The sequence below is a fragment of the Delphinapterus leucas genome, chromosome 7 (genome assembly GCF_059928025.1).
Source record: "Delphinapterus leucas isolate spDelLeu-1000000601 "Yukka" chromosome 7, BTC_Dleu_Yukka2, whole genome shotgun sequence".
In the NCBI taxonomy this organism is placed as follows: domain Eukaryota; kingdom Metazoa; phylum Chordata; class Mammalia; order Artiodactyla; family Monodontidae; genus Delphinapterus; species Delphinapterus leucas.
This window is the reverse complement of record NC_143135.1, coordinates 77,533,376-77,545,512: the sequence shown is the minus strand read 5'-3', so window position 1 is coordinate 77,545,512 and position 12,137 is coordinate 77,533,376. Positions and strand designations below refer to the sequence as shown.

The 12,137-nt window shown below is 41.7% G+C and overlaps 1 protein-coding gene across 12 annotated transcripts in view; it reads right to left on the bottom strand.

Annotated features, from left to right (window-relative positions):
- Nucleotides 1–9,297, bottom strand: part of YAP1 (Yes1 associated transcriptional regulator) — a 107,721-nt gene extending 98,424 nt beyond the window's left edge. For 4 of the 12 annotated variants that reach the window (XM_022562047.3, XM_022562051.3, XM_022562046.2 and 1 more), the window contains exons 1-2: nucleotides 8,511–9,294; nucleotides 5,427–5,677 (exon numbers count right to left, since the gene is read on the bottom strand). In XM_022562047.3, the coding sequence (XP_022417755.1) occupies nucleotides 5,427–5,677; nucleotides 8,511–8,834 (575 nt within the window). In that variant the 5' untranslated portion in view covers nucleotides 8,835–9,294. Of the gene's footprint in view, nucleotides 1–5,426; nucleotides 5,678–8,510 lie in introns of all 12 variants that reach the window. The other 8 variants (XM_022562049.3, XM_089915450.1, XM_089915452.1 and 5 more) reach the window with 4 other exon arrangements.
- Between the last annotated feature and the right edge of the window lie 2,840 nt (nucleotides 9,298–12,137).

The following is a 12,137-nucleotide window of genomic DNA, read 5'->3' as shown; positions in this document are numbered from 1 at the left end:
TTTCTCCTTTCCTGAATTTTCCAATTCTCTCTAATGAACATGTGTTACTTTTGTAATTAAAAAAATACACCTTATTTAAAATCCACAAAATCAGATACATGGGGAAAGAAGCGAAGGAAGGAAGAACTTTTATAAATATAAAACAGAAGAACCCCACATTCATGCTTGTACAGAAAAAAAAATCCACCTCTTACCCCCACCTCCTAGATAGGGTTTAGCTCCTTCCCAAAACCCTGCTTCATACTACAGTCACTTCAGGATATGTGAGAAGTTACATTTCAAAGAACTTCGTAAATCCACATTCAATTGTGTGAAAGCACAAAGTAGCACTCTGAAGAAAGCCATTTTTACTCTGAAGCCCAGATCAACTAGTCTATAGTAAGTTTTCATGCATGTATCAAAAAGCTCATTCTCTAAAACGTATATTTACTGGATAAAGAAAGACCTTACTTTAAAAATAATCAAAAATCTCCTCACCTTGGGTTAAGTAAGAAATTGCAAGAGGAAGAAAGGAGCTTTTAACAAAATGTACCCTCACCACCCGCAAAGCAAGACCCAGCTGAAAAATCTGAAAAGTCTATTGACTAACACTATCCTGTGAAGAAAAAAAGAAGCACACTAAAGTGAAAATAGGTAAGTAACAGCACTAACCACAAATAAAGCACTGAAAATATCTGGTGGAAGAAAACAGCAATATTTTAAATAGATACGCCTATTTGCATTATTTTGTTAATTTGCAACATTATTCAGAGAAACAACATCTTATTATTTGATGTGTTAAAGATTATGATGCTTCTCATGCTAAAAGCCAAATAAGGATTAAACTACTGACCTCTTTTGTGTAAAATATTAAAGAGAAGGGAATAAAAAAAGACCATTGTGATTTATACCAAACTTCTTTTGTTTGCTTTTAGAAGGGGTGAAGCCCTACGCAAATAGAAGTGCTTCCACAGTAGCAGTACTTGTTCCCAGGAAACTTGGTGCTACAGTACTTGAGCAGAACCACGAAGCAATTCTTCATAAAAACAGCAACGTCCCTTTCGTGGCTTGAAGTTCCGATCAATCCTCGAATCAGAAGCCTTTCTTGTAAAAAGTGCATCACTTAGTAGCCATAGTTATTGAACCACACAGCTCTTTAAGACCCTCCTTTATACAATGCTACTCAACTACTATTAAACTTTCAAGTCATAATTAATGCCTAAATTATGCTATTACTGAAGGTAGCAAATTAAGTTTGAATAATCTTAACTGATTTTTAAAACAACTTCACTTTGATTTGCCCTAAGCCTAAACTTCACTAAATATTTTGACAACTAAAAGGTTAGATTTAGAGTTTGCCTCTTCCCAAAAGTCTTAAGGTAAAATACATTTCAGAGTCATACTAGCATTACTATTTGGGGATGCTAATTTACATTATTTTTCCAACCATAATGTAAAACATTTTTCTACATTACTAATGAAGGCTGATCTCAGGGTTTCAAAAACTTTTTAAAGTTTCAACTATTTGAATATTACCTAGGCTTTTTTCTTTATAGTTAACATGAAGCTTTGGGGGAGAAATATGCTTTCAATGTTACTTTTTAAAGAAAATTTGCCTACCATCTTGCAGCTAATTGAGTTTGCTGAAATTAAACATCTAGTTTGATAAAGGTTAAGTACTTTTTTAGTTCACTCCAAAAATACTCATTATTTCCCCCAGTAAATAAACTAATCTCTATGTTCTATTTACTGTCACATCCACTATCTTCCAACTGTTTTGTTTTGGTTTTTTCTACCACCGTATCCAACAGTTTCACCAGCGTTTTTTCTACCTAAATCACTGTGGCACCATGGGCCATTCTTCCCCGGAGTGCCCACCCACTGAGCAGAAGCAAGCATTTTTTCTGAGAGCTGAGGGCATACTTTTATCTTCTTTCTCCACTCAGCCTCAATCAGCAAGATAAATGGGCAGGGACAGTCCTTCCCTCAAATAGGGAAATACTCTGCTTTCGGATTTTTAAAACTGAAGTATAACTGACTTATTATATTAGGGAAATGTTTTGTGATTGCAATTTCAACTGTTTATGGTTATTTTTTTCTTTTGGCAGCTTAATCAACAGTTAAGGGCAATATTACAAGCGTTTCATTCTTAAAGGGAAATCATTTGGGTTACATTTGATATAACAAGAAACCAAAAAAAGAACAGCCTTACTCTCAATGAAACTGTTCCTTTTTAAAACATCTAATCTTTATTACGGTAACAATGTATACACTGTATGTGTTCATAGTCTTCTGCTGGGCAAGTGTTTGGGAGAAGAAGCAAGACCAAATTACGATAACAAGAAACAGTTTAATTCATCTCCTTTAATTGATACATGTCTGAAGTAGCTTTAATTAGGGCAGTGGAGCATTCACTTCTGAAACAAGATACATGGTCAATAGAAAAAGAATCAAACCATTTGTAGCAATTAATAACACCTGCAAGGTAAGTTCATTTAATGTTGGAATATTGGCTGAGTTATATGTTGCGGAATGCAAAAAAATCTCTGAAAAAATACCTTTTTAAACTGTGAATCAAGATACTCAATAATTTTAATAAAGTCCCAGCCACAAGAAACCTTGAATCTTCAAGGATTAAAAACACTGAGGCCAGTTATTCAGAAAATGATAGATAGTAGAAATGAAACAAAAATGACTTCTTAAAAATTAGAAGATTATTAAAACAATGCAAATCTCCACACTTCTAAAATTACTGGATGAGATTTCTAAAATCAAATTATAAGGTCCTATATGGTACATTTTACACAAGAAGTTCTTTGTATGTGGTAATAGTTGCAAGACGTCAATAAAATAAATCTGAGAAGTAAGAGCACTCCTTGTAACAAGAAATATTATAGAATACTAATTCAGGAAGTTATTCAGCAGCTTATAAAGAAATAGGAAGTTGTTGACCAACTACTTGAAGAACTATTTCCTGTAGGAAAACTATAAGACAGATGAAGAAAGCAATAATTCTCAGAGCAATAAAAGAATTCTTTTAAAATAAAGCTCAATACACAATGTTGAAGAAATTAGTTTTAAACAGTAAATTCAGTAGAACAAATATACCCAATATACAGACTAAGCTTTTTAAAAATACTTCACAATCATACCAGAACTTGAATATGTGTCATTGATAAATGTAGCCAGTACCATACTTCCTCCTTATCACTTGCCAACCTAAGGTACAAGTCTTCCTCGGAAAATCTCACTGACCTAGGCAGGGCTTTAAAAATCCCAATAGTTGCCTACCTATAATCCTTCAGTAATTATGCTGCCTTGAAACAACAGGATGGGCCAACTGACTTCAAAGTCATTCATCTAAGGTCGCAAGACAACAGCTGGTTGTTTCCCTACATTTCCTGACATGTACCAAATAATCAATGATTTTGCCTGCTTTTACTGACCAAGACACATCTAACAGGGAAAACATTTCTATTCCTGAAGGTTTGATATGAGAAAATTATTCCATGGTGTCAAAAATCTTCATGTTTCTCATATAATAAATCTACTTTTACTTCCACGTGAGAATCCCTCAAAAATCTTAAAGAATAATCATTTTATTTCTCTTCTTCCCAGTTTTTCATTTCCATGGTAACCATTACCCATATGGCATAATTTTCGTATCATTTTGTCCTGGTTTACCTTTGCTACAGGCTCACTTGAGCGGGGTGCTTGGGGTGGTGTGGGGTGTGTGTGTGTATACCCTTCATTAATCCATCTTTGAGAGAAACACTTCTCAAAGGAAGAACCATTGGAAACTAAAAAATAAAGTATAGAACATTTCAGGTCAAAACAAAAAGATCATTCAAAATAATAAAAATGTAGGCCCATGTTACCTAAAAGCAATTATTACAAGATACAAAAGACTAAAAGAGGAGCATAAATGTTGCTCTTTAATCATAGACTTTTAGCTATAACATCAACCAAAGAAGAGAGGCAAGCCAGCTATTAAGCTGTTTAAAAATCTCCCCAGGTCAGCATGTGACCCAGCAGGGAGAGGTTCAAAAAAGTACAGCCTTTCTTTTTCCTAACAACCTGGTTTGTTTCCACTCCTTTCCCTTCAAGACACATCCCTCACAGCTAGTAGCTCTTTCAATCATTTACTCTGGATGTCTGCTTGAGAACAAATAATCTTGCTCATGCAGATGAGTCTGCCAGACTTGTGTGTACTTTCCAGTCTCAGGCCCTTTATTGTTCTGGTTGAAACCTGACCCTTTGAAATGGATACCAGGACACCAGAAAACGAATTTAAAATATAAGAAAAAAGTTGGAGGAAAAGGGGCAAAAAACTGCAGAAACTTTTTAAGATCAAACTTTTTCCTCTGCTCTTCTAAATAAGCTTGTCACAAAACTGTATCTTACACTGCAAAGTAACAATCTGCCCCAAAAGACAATCAATATAAAATAATAAGACACACAGCAAAACAATATCATTATTGTATTATCTGATCTAATGAATAAATGTTACATTTCCCTTAGGAGAAGACTGTCAGGACAGATCACAATCAAAACTTGGACTGTTTTTTACTTTATTATCTCAACATGATTAAACAATACTAAGTAAGCAACTTTTTGAAAACATCAATTTCAGTCTATAATAATTACTTTTAGGAAACATTTTGTATATACTTATTCCAAACACACCAAATAAAAATATTAAGGTCCTACCTATAATTTCAAAACAAGAAGGGACGAAATTCTATTTTGATCTTTTCAGCTTCAATGAAATTTTGCCACTTTTTTTAAACACACAAAAAATAAGGCTGATAAAAACAAATAACCCAATGGCTTTGTTTTTGTTTTCCCAGAGAAGAGAGATTCTGTTTTGAAGGCCTGCTAGCTCGAAGAAGTTTGACACTGAGCTTGTATATCAAGCGGGGAAATTCATATTTCTGTTTACCCTTTGAGGGAAAAACAAACTGATAAATCACATCAAACTGCAGCTAAAGGGGTCTGTCATCTCACAACCTAAAGTACTATAATATTAGACTCCTAGGGAATTCCTCCTTATTTTTATAGTTCTTTTCTACCAGTAAAATGGTAGAAAAAGGTAAGTAGTACTGCACATATTCATAAACCTATGCCAGCCCCAAAACTCTCACAATTTGAAATTCTTCATGGTATCCTTTCAGTTTTGAGCTAGGCTAGTTAATAGGTTTGGCACAAACTCAAAAGGAGAACATCCAAATTGCCACAAAATAAAAGATTATTAAAAGGTTATGAACCAGGAATCCATAAAGCTTTCAAAACATTACCTAAAGAAGGTATTTAGCTCATACTGAACTGAAAAAAAAATTATGGAAGATATAACTGAGCTTGACATAAATACTAAGTACAATATAAAAATAAATGACGTTTTATATCTTTGTACCAGAAAATTATCTCCTACCATTATTTTCACTTACTTTAAGAAGTATCTCTGACCAGAAGATGTCTTTGCCATCTCCCAGCCCGCTGGCAGAGGTACGTCATCAGGTATCTCAAAAGAAGACTGTCTAAGGTGTTGAGCAGTGGGTGTAGCTGCTGGGCCAGAGACTACTCCCGTGGGTGTCAATGTCCCAGGAGATACGGCTCCCAGCTGCAGGGAAGCTGGAGAGGAATGAGCTCGAACATGCTGTGGAGTCAGGGCCCCTGCAGTGCCTGCATCAGTACTGGCCTATTAGGAATATTAAAACAAAGATTTCTTAAAATTTGTTTTCAAAGAGAGTCCCTTTAGATTTCTTAGATAGATATTTGGTTGCAATGAAATTCTAAATCCAAAGGCACATTTCAACATTTAATATTTGACACAGAGGAATACAGGTTTGCAGATGGATACTTTTAAATGTTTACGTGAAGGCCAAGGCAGTGTGGGTGCTTTTCCAAGTTCTAAAATGTTCTAGGTATAAACAAAACCCAAGGAATATAGCTATGGATTCTTTTTCTTTCTTTTTTTTAAACTAGGTTTTACATAGTGAATGTTTTTTCCAAGCCAAGCCCTAAACACACAACAGTTGTCATTTTTTTCTCACCATGGACAAATGTCATCAATAAAGCAACCATCAAAATTTATACAACTTTTAAGGAATACAAAAGATCCAGAAACATCCGAATATTCTTAAAAGCCTCCTAATGAATGAAATAAAAACCCAGCCATATATTTGTACCTAGATGATAAAGATGCCAACAATTCCATTACAATATAACTTAAGAATTTACAAACATATTTACAACTGTGTAGTAGCAGAAAAAATCCTGAACTCAGACCCTGAAGTTCTGGGTTCCAGTCCAAGCTGTCTAGTGTGACACTGAACAATATCATAATCTCTGAGCCTCAAGTTTTCTCATTTGTTAAATAGCTTTTTTTCATGATGGAAAAATGAGTATATGAATTTATATCCAATAATTTGTGAACAATAGTATTTACAACCCACATTTGTAGTATTCATAATCTAGTACAGTTATTTAAATTCCTTAACTGAAGAGTTAGGGTTTGATGATCAAAAAATTAGAATTTCCTAGATTCATATAGGCAAGTAAGGAAGACTAAAAGCAATCAGCAGATGCATCTATGCCTTGATGTTAAATCATGTACATTCTGAGTTTCCAATCAGAATGAATTAGGACTCATTAGCAGAAATAAAAAGTCAAATTTATAGATGCACGACACTTGGTTAAAAAAGGCATTAAAACAAGCAAAACTACAATAGATTATGAATAGTATGAATCCATAAACTGCTGATATAAATTACTGTGCAATTATTTACTAGAAAAATAAGTATTGCAACTTTTAGTTGCAATTCTTTACGGCTTATAGATGCCACAAAATGGGGAATTCAGTCTCCTATGGGTATTATACTTTCAAAACATATTAACTAACAGCATACTCGTGTAGACTGTGGGGTGCAATGCCAACACATTTTTACCCATAATGAGTCCAGAAACTCATTTCCAGGGGTAAGAGAAAAAAAGCATACCTAAGTCTACTTCTTACAAATTGAAGTTATTTGGGGCAAGCTGCTAAATTGTTTTTCCTTCCTCTTCCTTAACCCAGGTTTTTGTCAGCAGGTTAAGTGAGTTTTTCTGAGTTCCAAAACCCCTTGGTCTGAGGCAGGAGAACACACCACAGGCCTGCTGCAAATAGGAGGGGCGATGGGAGTAGGGCGATAACTGTTCTTCTCACTCAAGTTACAGCCGAATGGACTAACTACATCGCAGTATTTGGAAAACCAATTAACTTCTGGACAAAGTTCCTATGCTGAAGTTTAGCCTGAAGCAAGCTCTTTTTAAAAAAGTAAGGAAAGGAAGAAAAACCTACACTAAACAAATCTTCTGGGACAGGTCAGAATGTTAACACTTTCATAATAGTTTCACTTTAATGTTGGATCACGTTGACAAAGTAATCGAACGTTGTGTATGTAGAACAGCCATGTTCTTCATATCCTCAATAAGAATTAAAGAGCAATGGCGAGCCTCGAATTAGTCATCACTTCCCAAACATTAACTTCTAATCACAGTTGAACTAGGCAGGACTCGACCTATGAGTCAACCTGCAGTGCGTTATCAAAGGCTTCTGTTAAAACCAAAGCACGGTAAAGCTCAACTCAGGTCCTGCGCAACGTGTAGATGTGGCTAATTTAAAAGCATTTCGGCAAACTGTAAATAATAGTCTCCAACGGGGAAGCCAACACGTGAACCAACTAAGTTTGATAAGAGTAAGCCTGCCCGACTTCCAAGGCGCTAGGTAAGGGCAGGGGTGAAAGCACTAACTCCATAAACAACTTCCAGGAAAGTCTGGATCCTGTATTCAGAAAGCGCCGGGGCCGCGAAGAAAATAAATGCTTTTGGGAGGGGGAGGGGGAGAAAGAGCGAGAAACTAAATGGACTGGTTCAACCCCCACCCCTAATCAACACTGGAAAACAAGAGAACAATTATTTGACTCCCTAGGAGACTGAAGTGGACCGAGAGGCCCCGAAGGAAAGGGGGCCCAGGGCTCAACTTCACAAACTCGGCCGCCGCTGGCAGCTCACCCACACACAGATGCCAGAGGCCCCCCTCCCCCTCCCCGGCCCCGCGGCGGCGGCGGCGGAGGGAGCGAAGGTGCGGAGCGCGGCGGCGCGCGCATTGTGCAAGCCCACCGCGGCCCGGGCCCGACTCTCCCCACCCCCTTCCTTCCTCCCCACCTCCCCTGCCACTCCCGCCAACCTCCCGGGAACCCCAGGAAGAAAGAAAGGGCAGGGAAGAGCACGCCCCCCGGGGCTGCAACCGCAGAGAGAAACTACAAGGGGAAAAACAAATCTCGGCCCCGGACTCCGGGAGGAGTGGGGAGCCCGTAGCCGCGGCCGGCGGGCGCCTCCAGTCCCCCCGCCTCTCCGCGAGCCCCCATCCCCACCTCTCTAGCGCTCCCGGAACCCCCCTCCGCGGCCAGGGCTCGCGGCCGCCGCTCCCGAGCGCCCCCGGGCCTGGGGCCCGCCCGACGGGAAAGTGGGGAGAGGGGCGGCCAGGTTACCTGTCGGGAGTGGGACTTGGGCTCTGGAGGCTTGAAGAATGAGTCAGGCAGCTTCCGGAGCCTCATGGGCACAGTCTGGGGCACGTTGGCCGTCTTGGGGTTCATGACGGCGTTGAAAAGCGCCTCCAGGTCGGTCTCCGAGTCCCCCCGGACGTGCACGATCTGGTGCCCGGCGGGGGGGGCCTGCGGTGCCGCCTGGGACCCCGGGGGTGCCGTCTGCCCGGGCCCGGACGGCGGCCCCTGCCCCTGGGGGGGCTGCGCGGGCGGCTGCCCTTGGCCCTGGGGGGCTGGCTGAGGCGGCGGCTGCTGCTGCCCGGGATCCATGGTTTCTCCCTCCCCCGACGCGCAGCCCGACCAGGCGGGCAAGGGCTCCGCCCGGGCGCCCCGGCTCGACGGGCCGAGATGGGAGAACCGGCGAGGGTGGCGGGCCGGCGGCGCTGGGCGGCGGGAGCGGCGCTCGCCTTGCTCTCAGCGCCGGGGGGCTGCGCCGCGGCCCCGCATCCCCGCCCCGGCGCCTCCGCCCCCGCCCTGCGCCCCGGCTCCACTGGTCTGGCGGCTGCGCTTCGGGAGGGGCTGCGAGAGACCCGGACCTGCGCGCCCGAGAACTTTTTTCCTTCACGCCCTTGACGGATGCCGGACAGCTAGTTGCCTTTCCCCTCCCCCTTTCTCTCTTATTTCCTCTTCTTGTTCCTTCCTTCCTCCCTTTCTTTTCCCCGGCGGCGGCTGCGCCCGACTGAGACAGAAACTCGCCTCAGACGCCAAAACTAAAGTTGAGAGAACCGCCCGCCCGAGCCGCTTGCGGCTCCGCCTCCTCCCGGCTCTTCCTTCCTCTGCGCGCCCGCCCGCACAGGATCCGCGGCCGGCCGCGGAGGGAAACTTTCCCCTGCAAGTTAACTACATTCCTGCAGACTCCCGGCCTCCAACGCCCCTCCCGGCCGCACGTGACCAGCCCGCCAGCGGGCCGGGCCTCCACAGTGCTTCATGGGGCTGGGGCCTGGGGGCGGCCGCGGCGGGGAGCGCGCCCGGCGATCCGCGCCGGGAGGGCGGCCGGCCCGACGACCAACGTTGGGTCTGGTCTGGGTCGGAGCTCTGATCTCTGCGGCGAACGCGGCCGCCCTTGGCCGCAGGAAGTCCTCCCTCCCAGCCCGGCCCCTTCCCCGCCAGTTCTCGGGAAAGGCTGAAAGGTTTCCAGCTCGCCCCGAGATGCGAAACAGCCAAGGCCGAAAGAAGTTGGGAGGGGACGTATAAATCCCCTTAAGCCCTCCCTGCGTTAGCCCGACTTGACCAACTGGAGGGTCAGTGTGGGCTCAAATCCTCAAACTAGGTTGGATTTAAAATGGTACCCGTAACAGACATTGATTTTAATAAGGGTCCATTTTTTCTTAACATTAACTTGATTTTTTTTCCACTCAATATTCAAAACCCACTTGAAAGGGATAAACGATTTCTGTAATTTGAAGCTTTAAGACTAGATCTGTGACTCAGTGTGATTTACTAAATAACCAAAAACTGCCTTTTTTAAAAGTGAAAACTTTTTTAGTGCTCAGACTTGAAACACAGTCTTGAAAATCTCAACGGAAAAACTCAGTGTTTAACTTCGGTTGCAAGCATTCCTCGGTGTACCTGTCTTTCATCCTTGAGGGGATGGGAGCCTACCTCTCTTTGTTATCCCTGTGCCCGGCACAAGGGTGGATTCTCTTAAAGTTGACCGAATAAGAAATGAACGGGTGAGGAGCTCACCCCAGGCACCTGGTTCTCTTTGTGGTGTCATATATGCAAGGAGTTCACTTGAAATCACTCAAAAGCAATGAAAATTTGTTGGGGTTTTTTTTGTTTTTTTGTTTGACGCCTCTTGCGAACCCGTGCCCCCTGCAGTGGAAGCACGGAGTCCTAACCACTGGACCGCCAGGGAATTCCCCAAAATTTGTTTTTTAATTTAATTCTGATTTTTTAAAAAGCAGCTTTACTGAGATATAATTCCATACCATACAATGCGGCCATTCACGCAACCCAGTATTTTTCGTATATTAAAAGGGTTATGCAACATCACTCTGATTTTAAATCCACTAGTTCATTCTAAAGAAAACTAGCTTCCTGTTTTAATGATTTTGTCTGCAACGCTAGTGAAACAGATGTGTAAACAGGATTAAACAAGGAAAGGTCCCCTGAGCAAAAAAATAAACTCTTCCTCCAGCCAGGACATGCCCTGGATAAATCTGAAGAGGTATCTGTATCACTCGGTGTGGTGGGGCAGGCCAGGGAAAGAGCCTCAAGATTTTACGGCAAGATTCTAATCAACTGCTCTGGATTACACTTTCATCTGAAGAAAGGGATCTGCCTCCATGATGCCCATGACTGCTTTTTATATTTATCCCCACCCCCATCTCCAAATGTCAAGTGCGTTTAACCACAAATTTATAGGTTCTGGAGTTCCAGAGATCTGAGTTCAGATCCCAGTTCCACAATTTACTAGCTCTGTGACATCGGACAAGTTACTTATTTCCTATTCTTTAATTTCTTTAATATTGGGGTCAGGTAATGACACCTACTTCATATGTTGAGATAAATGAGTCAGTGGACATAAAGCAAGTACTTAGTGCAGTTTTGGGTGTGTGGTGAGATCCACATAAACGTCAGCTATCGTTGTTTTGCCGTGTTCACAGATTACTTCACATGTAGTGACATGGCCTCTCCTTTGCAGCAGTCCCCCTCAGGGACCCTGTTGGCAGTCCCTTCCTGTCACATCTAATAATCAATCCACACAAAGCCTTTGGGCAGAAACTATGCATTAAAATTTCCAACTGAAAAAAAAATTTTTTAAGAACCAAAGTTATTGAAAACCTGGGATTGTAATGGAAGCTGTCCCTTCACTAGAGTATTTATTACCATGAACACTATAATTAAAGGGCTTACGGTACAGCAGAGGTTGCTTTGTTCAATATTGTTTCACCTGCCATTCAACTGAGAAAAAAATTACTTTGATAAGTGGATTTAAAGGCTGTCTGGAGTGATGTTATGTTCTGTAAGCACCTCTGTAGCATCAACCAAGATTTTGTAACTGAATATTCCTGATCTACAAAATTTCAGTCACAGGTTAGTAAGGGATAAAGATAACATAGGTTTAATCCTTCGTCCCCTCTCTTCCTCTCCAGCCCCACTTTTAGAGCAATTATCAATCCAAGGCACCTTGAGGTACGGAGTTGCCTTCTTCATACAAAGACCCAGGTTATCCTGGATCATTTTCAAGTCCATGTAGATCACTATCTGAAAACACTAGTCTTATAATGACTTGCCTTCTCAACTACAATGGCCCCTCTTCTCTACTTTATCTGTCCACACCCCACCATAATCCAGAAATACTCCAGTTGTGAAATCAAACTATGTTATACTATTCCCTTAATTACTCACACCTCATTTATTATTAACTTCTCTCTCTTCTACGAACCTATCACTCCTGTTTTCACTTCTTTCCCAATTCAGTTTAGAAATCATAACTCATTGCTTCAGCCTCTCATAATCATCTGTGCCCTCAATTCTATTGCCCCATGTATTTGAATGAACTGGATCTATTAAACTGGATTAATCCAGTCATCTGTCTTTTCCATTCTAACACCTAAGGCTTATGGG